At 39.6% G+C, this 17,704-nt stretch overlaps 1 protein-coding gene across 4 annotated transcripts in view; it reads right to left on the reverse strand.

The window, feature by feature from the left end:
• pds5a (PDS5 cohesin associated factor A) overlaps positions 1-17,704 on the reverse strand; it is a 326,590-nt gene that overhangs the window by 217,092 nt on the left and 91,794 nt on the right. For all 4 annotated transcript variants that reach the window (XM_072496600.1, XM_072496598.1, XM_072496601.1 and 1 more), the window contains exon 9: positions 5,578-5,693. In XM_072496600.1, the coding sequence (XP_072352701.1) occupies positions 5,578-5,693 (116 nt within the window). The remainder of the gene's footprint in view (positions 1-5,577; positions 5,694-17,704) is intronic.

Genomic DNA, 17,704 nt, shown 5'->3' on the forward strand with positions numbered 1-17,704 from the left:
TAAATCTCCTTCGCCCTTTCGGATAAAGGTACCTGCCAGTAACCATTAAGTAAATCCAGTTTGAAATAAAAGCGGATTGTCCCACGTTCTCAATGCGATCCTCCAAGTGTGGAATAGGATAAGAGTCCGTTCTTGTAACTGCATTCACCTTTCTATAGTCCACACAACCGTTGGGTGCCGTCCGGTTTGGTACTATCACTATGGGTGAGCTCCATTGGCTGCAACCCACTTCAATTATGCCATTTTTAAGCATATTTTCAATCTCTTTGATAACCTGTGCCAATTTTAAAGGGTTAAGCTATATGGATGTTGTTTAATTGGAGCAGCATTTCCCACATCTACGTCATGTATAGCCATTTTCGTACTTCCCAATTTATCTCCACAAACTTGCCCATGCGATATCAATAACTCTTTCAGGTCAGTTCGTTTTTCCTCTGGAAGGTAACTCAACAATTTATCCCAATTTTTAAGAACATCCTCATTTTCCAATTTAATTTGAAGTATGTCAAATTCACAGTCATCTGGATTTGGTTCGTCACTTTGAGTTAGAATCATTAAAACCTCCTCCGTTTGCTCTCCTTCCCTTTCAAAGTGCCTTTTCAGCATATTCACATGGCACACGTGGTGAGTTTTCCTTCTATCCGGCATTCGTACTACATAACTCGCCTCACTTAATTTCCTTTCAATCTGATACTGTCCACAAAACCTTACTTTTTAAGGTTTACCTACGACTGGTAACAAGACTAAAACTTTATCTCCATGGGCAAAACTTCGAACTTTGGATTTCCGCTACACGTTTCATCACATGTTTTGCACATTTTAAATGCTGTCTAACCAATTCACCTGCTCTATTTAATCATTCCCTAAAATTTGACACTTAATCCAATAATGTAAATTCCGATTTCTCACTCACCAATTTTTCCTTAATCAATTTAAGTGATCCCCTTACCCTATGACCAGAAATTAGTTCAAAAGGACTGAATTTGGTTGACTCATTAGGTGCATCCCTAATTGCAAACAGTACAAATGGAATTCTTTTATCCCAATCCTCTGGATAATCTTGAAAATAAGCCCTCAACGTTGTCTTTAATGTCTGATGCCACCTTTCCAACACTCCCTGCGATTCTGGATGGTACGTAGTTGATTTAAATTGTTTTATTCCTAAGCTATCCATTATTCCTTTGAATAACCTGGAGGTAAAATTTGGTCCTTGATCAGATTGTATTTCTGTGGGTAGTCCATATCTAGTAAAGAATTTAAGTAACTCCACCACAATCTTTTTAGCTGGAATATTACGTACTGGAATGGCCTCTGGAAACCTAGTAGACACATCCATTATAGTCAAAAGATATTGATTCCCACTTTTCGTTTAAGGAAGCGGTCCTAAGCAATCAATTAGGACCCTTGTAAAAGATTACTCAAATGCTGGAATGGGTATTAAGGGCGCTGGTTTTATCACTGCTTGAGGTATCCCTATCACTTGACATGTATGACATGATCAACAAAAATTAACATCTTTATGCAGTCCAGGCCAATAAAAATGTTTTTGGAGTTTTGCTTGAGTTTTCCTTACTCCCAAATGACCTCCCACTGGTACATCATGTGCTACTCGCAACACCTCCTTTCTATACCCTACCAGCAATCCCACTTGATGAACTTCTGCCCACTTTTCATTCGCCTGCATATATAAAGGTCTCCATTTTCTCATCAAGACATTACTTTTACGGTAATAACACTCTGGTGTACACTCAAGATTCCTCTTCCGTGTATGCTTTCTGATACATCCGTTTTATTTCTACATCTTTCTGCTGTAACTCCACCAATTTCCCTTAACTAAAAATATCCGCCTCATCCTCCACCTGTTCTTGTTCAACCATCTGATCAAAAATCGTTTCTGATAATTGCACTTCCACTTCACTCTTTGATTTCTCCTCTTGTCTTAACCTGTGACTTTGCAACGTGGTTACTAGACAATCCAATAATCCCAGGATATTCGTCCTTTAACACTTCAGTTGTCTGATTTTCCACTGACTTATCAACCACAGTAGGCATCACTCCCACCTACAATCCAGCTCGACCATTACCCAAGATAAACTGCCTTCCTGGACAAGATAGTTTCTCTATTACTCCTATTACCACTTCACCACTCTTCACTGGACTTTCCAACCTTACCTTATATAATGGAACACTACTCTTCTCACATATTACCACCTTTTCTGGCAACATTCCACCCAAACTACATAACCCCTCATCTCTTACCATCAAAGATTGACTAGCTCCTGTATCTCTTAAAATTGTGACTTCTTTACCTGCGCCTCCTGATACATGAGTAAACTTTACCCACACAAGTAAATTCTTTAAAGAGATCTGGCACCTTCCTATCAATCACCTCTTGATCAGGCTGTACAATCTTTTACACCTCCTTCGCTTCACTTGTGCTTTCCCTTACCACTTTAACAAACCCCACTGTCCTGGTTGACCATATCAGCCTTCCCAGTGCTTTTCTTCTGTGACTTTACATGGCCAAGTTTATTATAGTGAAAACATATTAAATTTTTCATGTCTCTTCCACCCTCCTGGATTTCCTTTTTAATCTGAGGTACACTCTCCTTCTTATCTCCCATCAGATCACCTTTACCTTTGCCACTCAGGCTGAAACTAATGTCGGAAACCAAACTTTGATTTATGAACTAATTCATAACCATATGCCATTTCTGCTGCTAATCTTGCCGTTTTAACCCTCTGCTCTTCCACATGAGTTCTCACTGCATCATTTTTAAACTCCTCCAAAAGTATAATTTCTCTGAGAGCTTCATACGTGTGGTCTATTTGCAAAGCCCTTATCCACCTATCAAAATTACTCTGTTTGATCCTTTCAAACTGCATGTTTGACCAGGTTCTTTCCTTAAATTTCCAAACCTTTGTCTGTAGGCTTCAGGCACTAGTTCATATGCACCTAACATGGATTTTTCACCTCCTCATACGTCTCAGATACCTCCTCTGATAGTGATGCAAACACTTCACTAGTTCTACCTACCAACTTTGTTTGAATCAGTAACACCCACATGTCCTGTGGCCATTTCATTTGTTTAGCCACCTTCTCATTTGTTTAGCCACCTTCTCAAATGAAATGAAAAAGGCTTCTACCTGCTTCTCATCAAACCTTGGCATAGGGTAGACATACTTAAATAGATCCCCACCAAGCCTTCGACTACAAAGCTCTTTCTCTTTATCCTCATCACTCTCCTCCAACTGTACGTTTCCCTTTACATCCGACAATTTTAATTGACTCATGTTTCATGGCCATTTTCTGAAGTTCAAATTCTCTCTCTTTTTCTTTTTCCCTGATCTGTATCTCCCTTTCTCTTTCTTCTGCTAGGCCCATTCTTTCTTTTCTCCTTTCGTCTCTCTCCTTTTCTTTTTCCTCTCTATCTCTTTCTCACTCTTGTTCCTTTTGCTCTCTATCGTATTCAAGCTGCTTTAATTCTTTTTCATATTCAAGTTGCTTAATCTGCAACTGAATCTTTGCCATTTCCAATGAGTCAGACTGTATCTGAGGCAATTTTAAATGCTTAGCTACCGCAGTAAGTACCTCTTCTTTTCACATGCTGTCAGGTAACGTTAACTGCAATGTTTTTGCCAAATCTATAAGCGTTTTTTTAGTCTTTGTTCGTAAGGTACTGCGTGTGACCTTATCCACCCCCAAAAACTTCCGAGCCTCTGAAAGAGCCATTACCCATAACACACTCCCTACTTAAACTGGAATACCACACCTGAAAAGCAACCACAAATATGCTCAGTCCTCACTGTCTTTAAGTTCACTAAGCTACCCAACAGATCCACTTTTATCCCGGACGAGCCCACAATTTGTTACGGTCCAAGTTTTAGAGAACCCCAAAGTGTATCATGGAGTTCACCTGACCCACAACTTTAAATAGATTTTGGTTATGGGGAACACAAGGGCCCACTTTACAGGTGTGATGCAACAGTGAACTAAGAGTATTTTTAAACAAAAACCATGTTTATTCTATGAACCCAGTTAACATTTTGTAAACATACCGTGAACATCTCAGCAACCATCAATTCAAATACACCCCCCCCCCCCCAAAGAATGCAGTACTCTATAAGACATCCATAAGACAAAATCCCTTTTTACAGAAGGACAGCAGGTTTAAATTCTCTACTGAGAGCAGTTACCACTTTTAAATCACCAAATGAACATTCTTTAGTTTGCAGTGATTCGTACACATCTTGCTGTGTGGTGCGACCATCAATTCACACGAGACGATTAGTAGAAGCGAACAGTGGCTTTAATAAGCTAGATCTGTGCCTGCCTGCGACTGCTCTGTACTGAGTGTCGCCTACAGGCTGCAGGTTTATATACCACCCCCGAGGGGATGGAGCCACATGCGGAGCCCACAGGGGCATCAACATAGTAAAGTACAATATAGTGGTGAATTGCAGTAGCAATACGTTCACCACACTGACTGCAGCTTCTCCAAATCTAAAACAAAACTAAACAGAGCCACAAAGCAACTTTTCAGCTCAAAATGAAAGTTAAAGACAGAAAAACAGTCCAGCTCCACCCACAGTGACATCACTGCTGCCATTTGAGAAACACACATTTCTTAAAGGGAATCTCACATGACAATATCAATTCTGCCATTTAGCTATTGCCTGATTTTTAGTTAAGCATTTCAAAGGTCACGGCCACACTTTTTTTACATTCCAGTTTTGACAAAGATCCACACCTGAAATGCTAACTTCTTTTCTCTTTCCACACTGCTAACTAGTTTGTGCAATGCTTCCAGCATTTTTGATTTCAGATTTCCAGCATCTTCCCTTTTTGTGCAGTTTCCAGAAGCGCTTTATACATTAATTTGAGCAATATTTCATGGATTTACAGTTCTTATGTTGCAAGTTTTGTGTAGTCAACACACTGCTACGGTAATCAATCCCACAGTAAGACAACACAGGCAGTATAATGACCTCACCATCGCTTTTTTAGGTGCGAACAGAAATAAAACCTGGGGAGCCTGCTCATTCATTAATTGTTATCGACTAATTTGTGTCGATGAGCATCGAAGCATGCAGCTGGATATTTGACAAGGAAACATTCCAATTCTTGGCATTGGGGATGTGAGAGTTACGAGACACTAATTGGTGCAGGACGAGGCCACTGAATCCCTGAGCTTGTTCCGCCAGTCAATAAGATTGTGGTAAGCATCTGGCCTTCATTTAATACCACCATAGAATTATCATTTGGATAAGGTATGATGGTGCTGGTCTCCCTGCAGAATCAGATCGAATAATTTTTCATCACTTTTTTAAAACTTTTCAATAGTGCCTGTACAATTTAACCAGAGCGGAGTTGAACGACAAAAAGACATATTTATATAGCACTTAACCCAACTAAATCTTTTCCAGTCAACAAAGTCTTTTGAAGCATGATCAATATTGGAATGCACAAAAGCAGCAAATGTGTGCTCAGCAAGCTCCCAAAAGCTTCCAACACAAGCAAATCATGCAAAAAACAAATACCACATTTGAGTCATTAACCAACAAAAAGTCTCTTACCGTCCCAGGAAACACTGCCACAGAGGCCGATTTTGTGTTGCAAGTTCTGAATCCTTTGCACCAAAGAGCTTAGCCAAGAGTCGAACAACAGCCAGTCGCTCTTCTCCATCATTGCTCTGGGAAAACAAACTGTCATGAGTGCAATACACAAGGATGACCAGTTTTCTGAAGTCAAACCTATAAAGCTTCATCCACCATGCATGGTTAAAGATGGAAAAAATCTAAGCTAAGATTTAAAAAATGAACAGTGTTCAATTAGATCATGCATTAAGCTACCTCTGAACCAATTGATACTTTGACAGACAGATATAAGAGGTAACAGGTCATTGAGATAAGTTATTGTTCTCATGGCCAGGGTGTACTCAGATTTTTAATCTGTCGAGTGCACAATTCACTGACTACAACACTCAACCATGAGGTGCAGTGTTTAAAAATACTAAACACCATCTTATCACACAGAATACGGTATTTTCACATTAGTGGCCATCTCATAAGAACATTGTATCCTCATCTTTATCATAACTAAAAACTGGAGATATAGAATGCATTTTCTGTCACAGAAAACATACATCGCATTTCACAGAATAAAGTAATGTCCAACAACACACAATATTTCAGCTAGCATATCTGCAGCCTCTTAAAATGACTTGTATCTGAACTTATCCATGTATCTACTTTCTGTCATACAGGCTTTGTAGCTTTAAGAATGACACTGTGTAACATCTACGTCCTTATAAACAGTCTGATTTATCATGAGCAGTGCCTCTGGAGATTTGCTAATAAACTATTTGAAATTTGCCAATGTATTAAAACGTGAACCAATATAATCACTCAAATGCATTAGGAAACAACAGCTTTTCCCCCTCAGGAGCCAAAATTTCTCATGTGCAAACTAAAGTTTCAAGCAAATTTATAAATTCAAAAAAAATACACATTTCACAATAACATGATTAAATTTGCCCATTAAATCGTGTTTTGTTTTTCAATGCCTTCCTTAAAATGTTTCTTTCATAGTCTCAGCCCACTCAAAAACCTGGACTTCAATTGTATATTTTGTCCCCAGAATAACTGAAAAGTTTTCAATTATATCGGAGCATGTGAATCTTGCAGAAATTTCCATTATCCAGAAAAGTTTCTGAACTGATTTAGTGTGCTTTTCGTATTGTGCGAATTGGAGCTTTTGTTTAAAAATTGAAAAAAGTGAGCTCATGAAAGCCAAGCTCCTTCCTTAACTAGTCTTGTTAAAATATACCAACTCTTTTCCTATTGTGAATATTGACTGAAATAACAGTTGTGCTTAAGTACCTACGTAGATTACAAGAACATACTTTTAGTTGAAGGGGATGTCAGTTTGTTTAATTAAAGTAATTTAAGTCCACTTTGAAGTGATTAGTTTTTAAGTTATAAAACTTTTGTTTTCTGAGAACTTTGTTTTCTGAACCTTTTGGGGCTTTCACAAAAGACGATCTGGGAAAACTACAAGTTACTTCTTGACAACATGAGATTTTTGATTGCACATGGAAATCTGTACAAAACTCACCAATAGTGCAACAAATGCCTTTGACATTTGTGGGCAAATGCATGGCAGATGCAGTACAATATATATATATAAATGTGAGGTTATCCACTTTGATAGCAAAAACAGGAAGGCAGATCATTGTTTGAATGGCTACAGGTTGAGAGAGTCAATGTGCAACGAGACTTGGGTGCCTTGTACACTAGTTGAAGGTAAACATGCAGTTGTAGCAGGCGTAACAAAAGCAAATGATAGGTTGGCCTTCATAGCAGGAGCATTACAGTACAGGAGAAGCAATGTCTTGCTGCAGTTGTGCAGGACCTTGGTGTGACCACACCTGGAATAGTATGCAGTTTTGGTCTCCTTATCTGAAGAAGGATGCTCTTGCTATAGGGGAAGCGCAGCAAAGGTTTACCAGACTGATCCCCGTGATGGTGAGACTGATGTACGAAGAGAAATCGAGTCGGTTAGGATTATATTCACTGGAGTTTAGAAGAATGAGGGGGCATCTCATAGAAACCTATAAAATTCTAACAGGACTAGACAGGATAGATGCAGAAAAGATGCTCCCGATGGTGGGGGGAGTCCAAAACCAGGGGTCACAATCTAAAGTATTGGGGTAAACTATTTAGGAATGAGCCGAGGAGAAAATTCTTCAACCAGAGTGGTGAGCCTGTGGAATTCGCTCCCAGAGAAAGCAGTTGAGGTCAAATCATTGTGTGTTTTCAAGAAGTTAGATATAATCTTGGGCCAAAGGGATCAAAGGAAATAGGGAGAATGCGGGAAACGGTTACTGAGTTGGATGATTACAAAGAATGGCAGAGCAGGCTTGAAGGGCTGAATGGTAAACTCCTGCTCCTATTTTCTATGTTTCTACAACAAAAGTACCACGGCAGAAATTCTGTGTTATGAGTGAAGCAGCATGTGATGATGCCTGAGCGTAAAAGTGGCTTAAAGTATGCATAAAGTTTGAGAAATGGCTGCAGAGTCAGGATGCAGAAGGAGTGCAATGGGTGGGTTGCATGGACGGAGATAGCATGAAAGATATCAAAGATAGCTTTTGGTCTCAATCTCCTACACCCTTCCAGATGTCTGCGTAGTGACACATTATGAAAGAAACACTATGGAATGGTTAACTCAGTGTCGACAAATGCGTGGCATACACTCAACATTCTTCAGCTAAATGGTCGTCTCTTAAATATTGTTTTATGTACAATAGCTTAAGCACAAACCAGAGTCATAGTAAATTGCATGAAATATGGTTGCTGCCCACAGCCAAATGCACTGGATACATTAATTCTAACCGCACAAGTATTAGCTGAGACAATTGAGATAATAAGACGCTCAGACAAAGCATTTCAAAAGACTAATCAAAGTAATTTAACTTGTGACAAATCAACCATCTGGGCGAGAAAGATATCTCTGATTGAAGAGATAGGACCATGGAAAATTCTCTTGCCCACATAATGGCTGCGATTTTGCAGTTCTAATGACAGCCAAACTGCCAACGTTCGCTATCTTTACTCTCTGAAACTGACAGCAACTTTGACATCCACACAAAAGCAATTAAAGCAGAAATCCAGAAGGTGCTGCCACCGATTCCCTCCTCTTCCAAAGGTTGTGTTGTTGAAGTCATCGCAGATAAAAACATTAAAAATTACATGAAATTACATGAACATCCGCAGTTTAAGAATAACAGGTCTCTGTTTCAAAACGGAGATCGGGAGAAATTATTTCTCTCGAGGGTCATTAGTACTTGGAATTCCCTTTCCCAGAAAGTGGAGGAGGCTGGAGTTGATGGCGACAACCAGTTCAGCCATGTTCTTATTGAATGACGGAGCTGGCTCTAAAGGGCCAAATGGCCTAATTATTCTGCTGAGTCCTGTTTGCAGTTTGATGTAAATACCCTTCAAAGTTCAGCCTTGTTGCAAGAGGTGCAACTGAGCTTTTAAATGGCATACTAAGTTGATAAATTACTGGACAGCTTCTCTAGCCCTGAAAAAATAATTTTATCTAAAAATGTTAAATTTCTCCATGATTAAAAAAAACTTGCGTAGGTTTTTAAAATAATTGTTCATAAAGTTTTTGATACTTCAGCTTCTTGGCAGCATGGTGGCACAGTGGTTAACACTGCTGCCTACAGTGCTGAGGACCTGGGCTCAATCCCGGCCCTCGGTCACTGTCTCTGTGGAGTTTGCACATTCTCCCCGTGTCTCCGTGGGTTTCACCCCCACAACCCAAAGATGTGCAGGCTAAGTGGATTGGCCACACTAAATTGCCTATTTGGGGAAAAAAATAATTGGGTAATTTACATTTTTAAAATATGATACTTCAGCTTCTACATTACATGTCCCAATCTTTATCTAATTATTTCTAAAATAATTAAAAAGTGACGGGTAGTCGGTTCTTTTTACATCCTGATTTGCTTCCTGTCACAATTCTTCAATATCATTGGCTGTTAACTTGTTTGATGACATACAACATAGTGACTTTGGATTGTAATGCTGCCCTTTACTGTTTATCAAAATCCTTTTCTAACCGCACTGTGGTGTACCTACACCACATGGATTGCATGCTTCAAGGCAGCAGCTCACCACTACCTTATCAGAGGAAATTAATGGACAATGAATTCCCCCCCAAAAGGTTCTGTTGCTGGATTGAGGTAGAAATGGAAAGATTGGCAAATGAAGAAAGAGATAAGGAAAGAGAGAATTTGATCTTCGGAAACTGGCACTGCAAGGCATCAACTTGAAAGGTTGGAGTTAAAAGCAGAAGCTGAGGAAGATAGCGAGGAAGAAGAAATACTTTCAATCAAAGGCTTAGTAGGGATATGTCTAAATATATTCAAGCATGCCAAGATTTGGTGAGAAAGATGTGGAAGCCCTATTCATTTCATTTAAGTAGCTAAACAATTGAATTGGCTAAATACCATGTGGGCAGTGTTGGTTCAACCATAAGAGGAGGTCAGGAAACCCATATTGAGTTCAAATGAGCTGCTGCCAGTAGCCCGCAGAAAAAAGTTTAGAAATCTAAGGAAAGAACCAGGTCAGACATTTATAGAATTTGAAGAATTAAACCAAATAATTTTGATGCGTGGATAAGAGCATTAAAAAGACACAAAAGACACTCTTCGGGAAACAATTATTTTGGAGGAATTAAGATTCACTTGCCACAGCAGTGAGAACTCCTGTGGAAAAGCAAAGAATTAAAACTGCTAGACAGGCCGCAGAAAGTGGCCTATGATTTTGAATTGGATCATAAAACAAAGTTTGGATTTCTACATCAATTTCAATCGTTGAAGGATAGAAACTGGGGAAATTAGAAATTCACAGGTGGTCAATCCAAAGGAGGTTTAGTTGGTGGTGTTAAGGAGAGTGTGCATCAGAGTCAAAAGGAAACATATAACAGTGGGAGAGAGAAAAAAAAACTAAATGTTTTCATTATAAAAAAGTTGGACATGTGATTTTGCAGCCCTGGTGGCTGAGACAAACAGACTCGGTAAAACAGGATAAGCAAATGGGGTTTCTTAAAGTGGAAGGGAAAACCATTTCCCAGTGGAAGAGATGCAACAGAGCGTACAGCCTATTCAGATGTTGATGGATAAGCAAGTACCAGAACCTTTTACGGATTTTATTTGTGAGGGCCTTTTACTCGTGTGTACAAGGTGGAGTAGTAAGGAGATTAAGATTTTAAGGGATACAGGAGAAAGTCAATCTTTAATGGTAAGAGATAAGGAGATGTATAGTTTGCAAGGAGTATTAACAGAAAAGGTGGCAACATGTGGAATTAGTAGGAGGAGCAGTAATGTGTCACTATGTAAGGTAGAGTTAGAGAGTTCAGAGAAAAGTGGTGAAGTGGTAGGAAGTGTACTAGAAAAATTACTTTTTTTAGGGGTACAATTTATCCGAGGTAATGAAACAGCTGGATCACAGGTGGGAGTGCAGCCCACTGTGGTTCAAAAGCCAGTGAGAAGTCAAACAACTGGGATGTTGCAAGTAGTATTTCCAGGAATGTTTCCTGAATGTGTGGTCACCAGATCACAAGCCACAGGTTGAGACAGGAGGAAGAGAACTTGAGAAGCACCGATAGGGAGGCTGAGGTTCAGTTGTCAGAAATCAGATTTGACCAGATTGTTAGTGAAGAACAAGAGCAGATGGCGAATGAAGTGGATATCTTTAGCTCAAGCAAGTTGGTTGAATTACAACAGAAAGATTCAGAGATAAAGCAGTTAATCAGAAAGCACAGATGGAAATGGAAATGAAATCTGAGTGTATACCAGAGTATTATTACATTAGAAACAATGTAATAATGAGAAAATGGAGATCATTACATATTCAAGCAGCTCAGAAATGGCCAGAGGTTTACAAAGTGGCATTACCGATGGGTTATAGAAACAAGGTTTTGCGGGAAGTTCATGAGGTTCCAGTAGGGGGTCATTTAGGAGTAAGGAAAACGCAAACAAAAACATAAAATATATTCTTATTGGCCTGGACTGCAGAAGGATGTAGTTGAATGTTGCCGTACATGCCACATGTCAGGTAATAGGGAAACCGAAGGCAGTATTCAAACCAGCACCTTTATTACCCATTTCAGCATTTGAGGAACCTTTTACTCGAGTTCCAACTGATTGCATGGGATCACTGTCTAAAACCAAAAGAGGGAATCAGTATCTGTTGATCATAATGGATGTGTCTACTAAATTTCCGGGGGCAATTCCAGTAAGGAAACATTACATCTAGGAAGTTTTTAAGAGGAGTTAATCAAATTTTCTACGAGATATGGACCCGCAAAACCTCCTTTTTATAACCCATCGGTAATGCCACTTGGTAAACCTCTGGCCAAAAGAAATTCAATCAGATCAGGGATCCAATTTTATGTTGAAGTTTTCAAGAAAGTTGTGGATAGCTTAGGTATAAAGCTATTTAACTGGATGGTGTATCATCCGGAATCAAACTCAAAAGACCATGTTGAGGATCTACAGTCAGGATTATCCAGAGAATTAGGATAAAGAAATTCCAATTGTACAATTTGCAATTAGGGGTGCACCTAATGAATCAACTAAATTCAGTTCATTTGATTTGATTTTTGGTCATGAGGTGAGAGAACCACTTAAATTGACCAAATAAATTGGTGAGTCAGCGGTCAGAGACTATGTTGTTGGGCTGTGTGTTAAACTTTGGGGAGTATAGCTAAACATTTAGACTCTGTTTGGAACCACTTCAGGCTCTGGCTGATTGTCTTCAAATAGCTGCTTCCACTAGGTTGTTTCAGCTCCTTCCTCGTCTTGAGAAAATGATTGCTCTGCTTTTAAAATATCATTTTTCTTGCTTTTAAATACTCTGACTCGGAAAGAATTGTGGGCGCAAGTTTCAAGCAGATCAGAACTCGGCTCCTCTCAAAGATTTTCCAAATGCATCACATCTCTGCCTTTATGGGTTCCACCCAGCAACAATCTAATCTCCCCAAGCTAAAAAGGAAACGTTTGAAGTTGTCACAAAAGGTAATGAAAAACAAAGAGGCAAATAAGAAATCAAAACTTTATAATTTTAGATTTAATGGGTCGTATCAAACTGAAAGGAAATTGAGTGAGGTGAATGATTTGATAAGAATGCCAGACAGAACGGGAGCGGAGGCAGATATCATAGCCTTCGCCTTGTTGATCGCCCGAAGGCGGATCCTGCTGGGATGGAGAGCAGCCTCTCCACCCAGTGCCCTGGCGTGGCGGGGGAACTTGTTGGAATACTTGACCCTTGAGAAGGTTAAATTCGAACTGAGGGGAAGCTCGGAGGGGTTCTACAAGTCATGGCCACTATTTATATGCACTTTCAAGAACTGGATAACATTGAACATTAGTTGGGGGGTGGGTGGGGGGGGGGGGGGGCTGTGTAGATTAAGGGTGACTATGGGTAATCCCTGATTCCTTTTTGTCATTTGTTTATGTAAACATGTGGGCTGAGGTTTGCGGGTTGGTGGGCGGATGGGATCGTTGTTATTATGGGGATTGATATATCTTGCTGATTAATGTTTATTGTTGATGGGTGTAAATGTAGGAGAAAATGTGAAAAAGGAGAATTTTTAAAAAAAAAAAAATTTTTTAAGAATGCCAGACAGAAGGAGAGCTCAGTGTCATGTTAATATGCTCAAATGTTATTTTAATAGAGAAAGAAAGGAGGAAGTGTTACTCGTTGTAGCTCAGGGAGAAGAGATAAATCCACATAAATCTGAATCTGTCATTCATCAAATAAAATTGATAATGAAGTAGTATTTAAAAAATTGGGATAAAGTATTGAGTTACCTTCCGGAGGAAAATCAAAATTACCTGAAACAGTTATTGCAGTCACATAGAACTGCATGTGGGAATAAGTTGGGAAGTACAAAAGTAATTATGCATTATGTAGTTATAGGAAATTCTATTCCCATTAAACATCATTCATACAGGCTTAACCCACTAAAGTTAGCAACGGTACAAACAGAAATGGCTGATTTACACAAACGCTAAACAGAACTCCTTGACAGAGTTAATGAAGAGCTGAAGGCTAGGGAGCAGCAAGCCTCGGAGCCTTATCAAGCAAAAGGTATCAGTGACGGTTACAAAGAAGAGAAAGCTAGCTTGGAAGGCAGGTTCGGAAGAAAACTAATCCAGCATCAAATTGCACAGGAATTCCAGCATACCAGCAGTCGTCTGCATGAGCCATAAGAGGAGCGACAACACCTTCAAGGAGAGGGAGTTAATCACAAGACAACAGGTTGCCATGAAAGCAAATACAGGAATAGTGGAATCTAAAGAACAGTCAAATTCCTGACATGGTAGTGTAGCCACGTAAAATGGCTGCGTCCCGATTAATCTGGCCAAAACCCAGTTTAAAACGGCCAACCCGAAAGACTGCTGGGAAAAGCAGCCAAGAAGACACAAGCAGGCAGCTGCAGACAGTTTTGCATATTCGGCTCTGTGAAGGTAGCCCAGATCGATACTCAGGGCTATCAACAGCCCATCAACCCAGGTATTTGCAGTTACATTCAGGACTGTTTGCAGCCCATCTATCCAGACATCTGCAGTTAAATCGGCTATCCCCGGGAACAATTGCAACATATTAGCAATTGAATACCGGGCCAGACCTGTCAGCACCTGCAGTGGCCGAAACAAAGACAGGTGAGCGACCACCCCCCCCCCGCTCGAGGAATCGCCTCACCATTGGACACATCGACCCCAGAGATTGGGGACAGAATCCAATCACTTGGGACTCAGGGTCAAGGGCCGCCCGGGGAGGCGGGAAGCCCCTGGGCACTATAAAAGTGAGGGGCCAAGTTCAGATCTCTCTCGCTCTCCTCTTCGCCTGCTCGAGACCTTCGCAAGAACAGCAACCGGCAACTGTAAGTTTGAATCCAGCGATCGCTATCCGGTAGACACCTAGCCACCGACCCGTAGCAGCCTTTTGAATCCCGCGGGCCAGATCTGATTGGACAAGCCATTCGTTTCCCTGACCTGGTGGGCTCTTCCTATGTTAAGTATTGGCCAGTAGTGATAGGTTTATTATTTAGATAGTAGTATTAGTGTATTAATATTGCTTGTTGTATATAATAAATGACCGTTGTTTTAATCCTTACTAAGCGGTGTGCTGTATTATTAATCATAACCTGAACTTGAACCACGTAGCGGTATCAGAAAGATACCTGGCGACTCGTGAGCAAAGGTGGCGTAATCAGAGCAAATAGACTAAGGCTAAAAAAAGCAACAGTAGTGACTCAGGAGGTGATACTTTTATCTGATCAGGAGGGACAGATGAAGGACTGGAACTGTCTCACCGTTCCACAGAGAACACCTTCAGTGGTGGAATACTGAATCCTGAGGCTGAAGAGATGGTACAAATGTAGCCAGAATATTCAGCAAACTTTCAGCATACAATGACTGTTGCCTTGCACTGTCCGAATGCACCAGCTGTCGCCAATTATTTTTGGCTATCCTCAACTGACTTCAAAAGAAGCAGAATCCAAAACAGTTGATAAATGTGAAGAATTGATGATGAATGCTACAGCATCGATCAACAACCTGTCTTACGATCAGGTGAGAAATTCTGCTGGCAGGGCAAGGCAACTACATATAACTATATTATTGATGAAGCTTTTGTTGTGTAACAATATGGATGCAATCCTGGAGACCGCCCAGGCCTTTAGAAATCTCTCTCTCTCTCATTATCATGACTGTAACATGTGAGAAGACTATTATGTGATGTTTTCCTGTTTAAAAATGTAAAATGAGACATTGTATCGAGTATACGTTGTTTCCAATCTTCAGAATGTTTAACGTTAACAAGATTTTAGAAAAATGAAGCCAACTGTTTACATTGCTGGTTCATTTTTTTTTTTAAAAAGGTGGTGTGAAGATTACAACATTTTAGGAATATTGGATTTTAAATACTGGGACAATTTAAGGGTTAAAAGCCTGGGGTTAGAATGTGTCTGTTTGCAGTGGTCAGAGTTTTAAATGGAATTTTGTTTTGCTTCTAAGAAAAGCATGTGTGATTATCAGTCTGGGTTAATGCACAATGCCTCAGGAGGTCCCTGGAGACTTAATGCGTTTTTGCAGCCTCCAGGGATAATTTGCTTTTTAGCTTGGGGAGGTTAGGCTGTTGCTGGGTGGAACCCATAAAGGCAGAGATGCAATGCGTTTGGAAAAACTTTGAGAGGAGCTGAGTTCTGATCTGCTTGAAACTTGCATCCATAATTCTTTCCGAGACGGAGTATTTAAAAGCAAGAGCAATGATATTTTAAAAGTAGAGCAATCTTTTTCTGAAGACAAGGAAGAAGCTGAAGCAACCTTGTGGAAGCAGCTATTTGAAGACAATCAGCCAGAGCCTGAAGGGGTTCCAACCAGAGTCTAAAGCTGTTGTGTACAAGTAACACTCTACGCCCTGCTAATTTTTAGATTGAGAGCTGAATGTTTCTTTTCTTGTTATTTAATGGGAAATTGTGCAGTGTTCAGGGGCTAATTAATTGAAAGCTGTTCTTTTCAGGGGCAGTTTTTTTAAAAAAGTGTAATATTATATTTATAATCGAGTTTTGCTTTAGAAATATCAACACCCTTTTTCTTTCATGCAATCATTCCTGGAGCAAACCATTCTTTTTTCACTATCTTAAAGTAAACTAAAATATTGGTGCAGTATCCTAGCCACTGATGGGTTCTGGTCGGAGATCATCATATTGGGAAAGGGCAATGTACACCATGCTGGATGTTGGTGGGCAGATTTCTTAGAAACCAGCAGCAAGCAGATTACGGAGTCATTGACTGCAAAATCCGTGCCATTATAGCAATTTCCTGTTCACAGCAGAGAAGGAAGACACTAACGAGTAAGCATACAGAATTAATTTTGCAACATAACAGTTCATCAGCTCTTCAGCTTAAAATGAACTGGCAGCTCCAGTGATCTCCAAAGAAATAAAAATTAAAAGTCGAGATGACATTATTTATTACCAAAAACTCTCATTGCTGGAAAACCCCAATTTCATCTACATCAAACGTAAAGGTTCACAAAGATCAAAATGATTCTTTGTGGCAGTCAGTAAGTTTTAGCAATTAGATTTCCTGTGTCACTCAAGATCCAAAATCAAGCCAATTTTTAAATATCATATTTTTTCATATTGAGATCCAAAGCAACAGAAAATACTTTCCTTAGTTCTTTGAGTATCAAAAGAAAAGAGTGTTCAGGGCAACTTAGAAATCTACTCATGCACTGTTATTTTAAAAGAATCAGACACAAATCCAAAAAGAGTAACTTCTAAATCCGAAGTAGTCAGAAATAATTTTCAGGTCCATAAGATTATTTTTTGTAATCAAGATAAAGGATATTATCACTGGGAAATTTCACACCTTTCCATTTCAGATATGGTATTTCAGGATCATGGTTAAAATAAATAACTACAGTGCACCATAGCTTCAGTCAGACAGGCCTTTTCCACCTCCAATAACATTGAACTCTATGACGACTGATCAAGATTCTCAAACAACTGCAATAATTAAATTAATTAGGCCATCTTTCATGAATGAACGTACGTGGAATGGCATTCACATCTGTAGTGCTAACGGTTATAAACTGAAGCATCATTAAACTTCAGTTATTCTTTTATGGGGTGCAGGCATTGCTGGCAAGGCCAACATTCATTGCCCATTCATAACTGTCCTTGAGCTTAATGGTTTACGAGTACATTTCAGAAGACAGTTAAGAGTCAACCACGTTGCTGTGGTCTGGAGTAGCATATAGAGGAGCATCTAATTGCAGACTTTAAAAATTTACATTCCATGAGCTGCAATAGCTCAGGATTACTAGTCAAGTTACATTACCACGACACCACCATCTCCCCCTAAATGTTAATACCCACTAAATTGCTCACAATTCGAAGTAGCATTGAGGCAAGCTCAATGTAGGACATCTGCCACAGAGTACCAAACATGGAAATTTACTGAGTGAGGGAATTTGGCATAATTCAGGAAGAAGTGTTTTTCTGTTCTTTTACAGAACATTGAGATAAGGAGAACAGTGAGACCAGAGAGTTGTCAATCAGATGTATTGATTAGGTAAACAGATAAATTATTGCCTTGTGAGTTACGTTTTTAAG

Source organism: Scyliorhinus torazame, chromosome 3, assembly GCF_047496885.1.
Source record: "Scyliorhinus torazame isolate Kashiwa2021f chromosome 3, sScyTor2.1, whole genome shotgun sequence".
Lineage (NCBI taxonomy): Eukaryota > Metazoa > Chordata > Chondrichthyes > Carcharhiniformes > Scyliorhinidae > Scyliorhinus > Scyliorhinus torazame.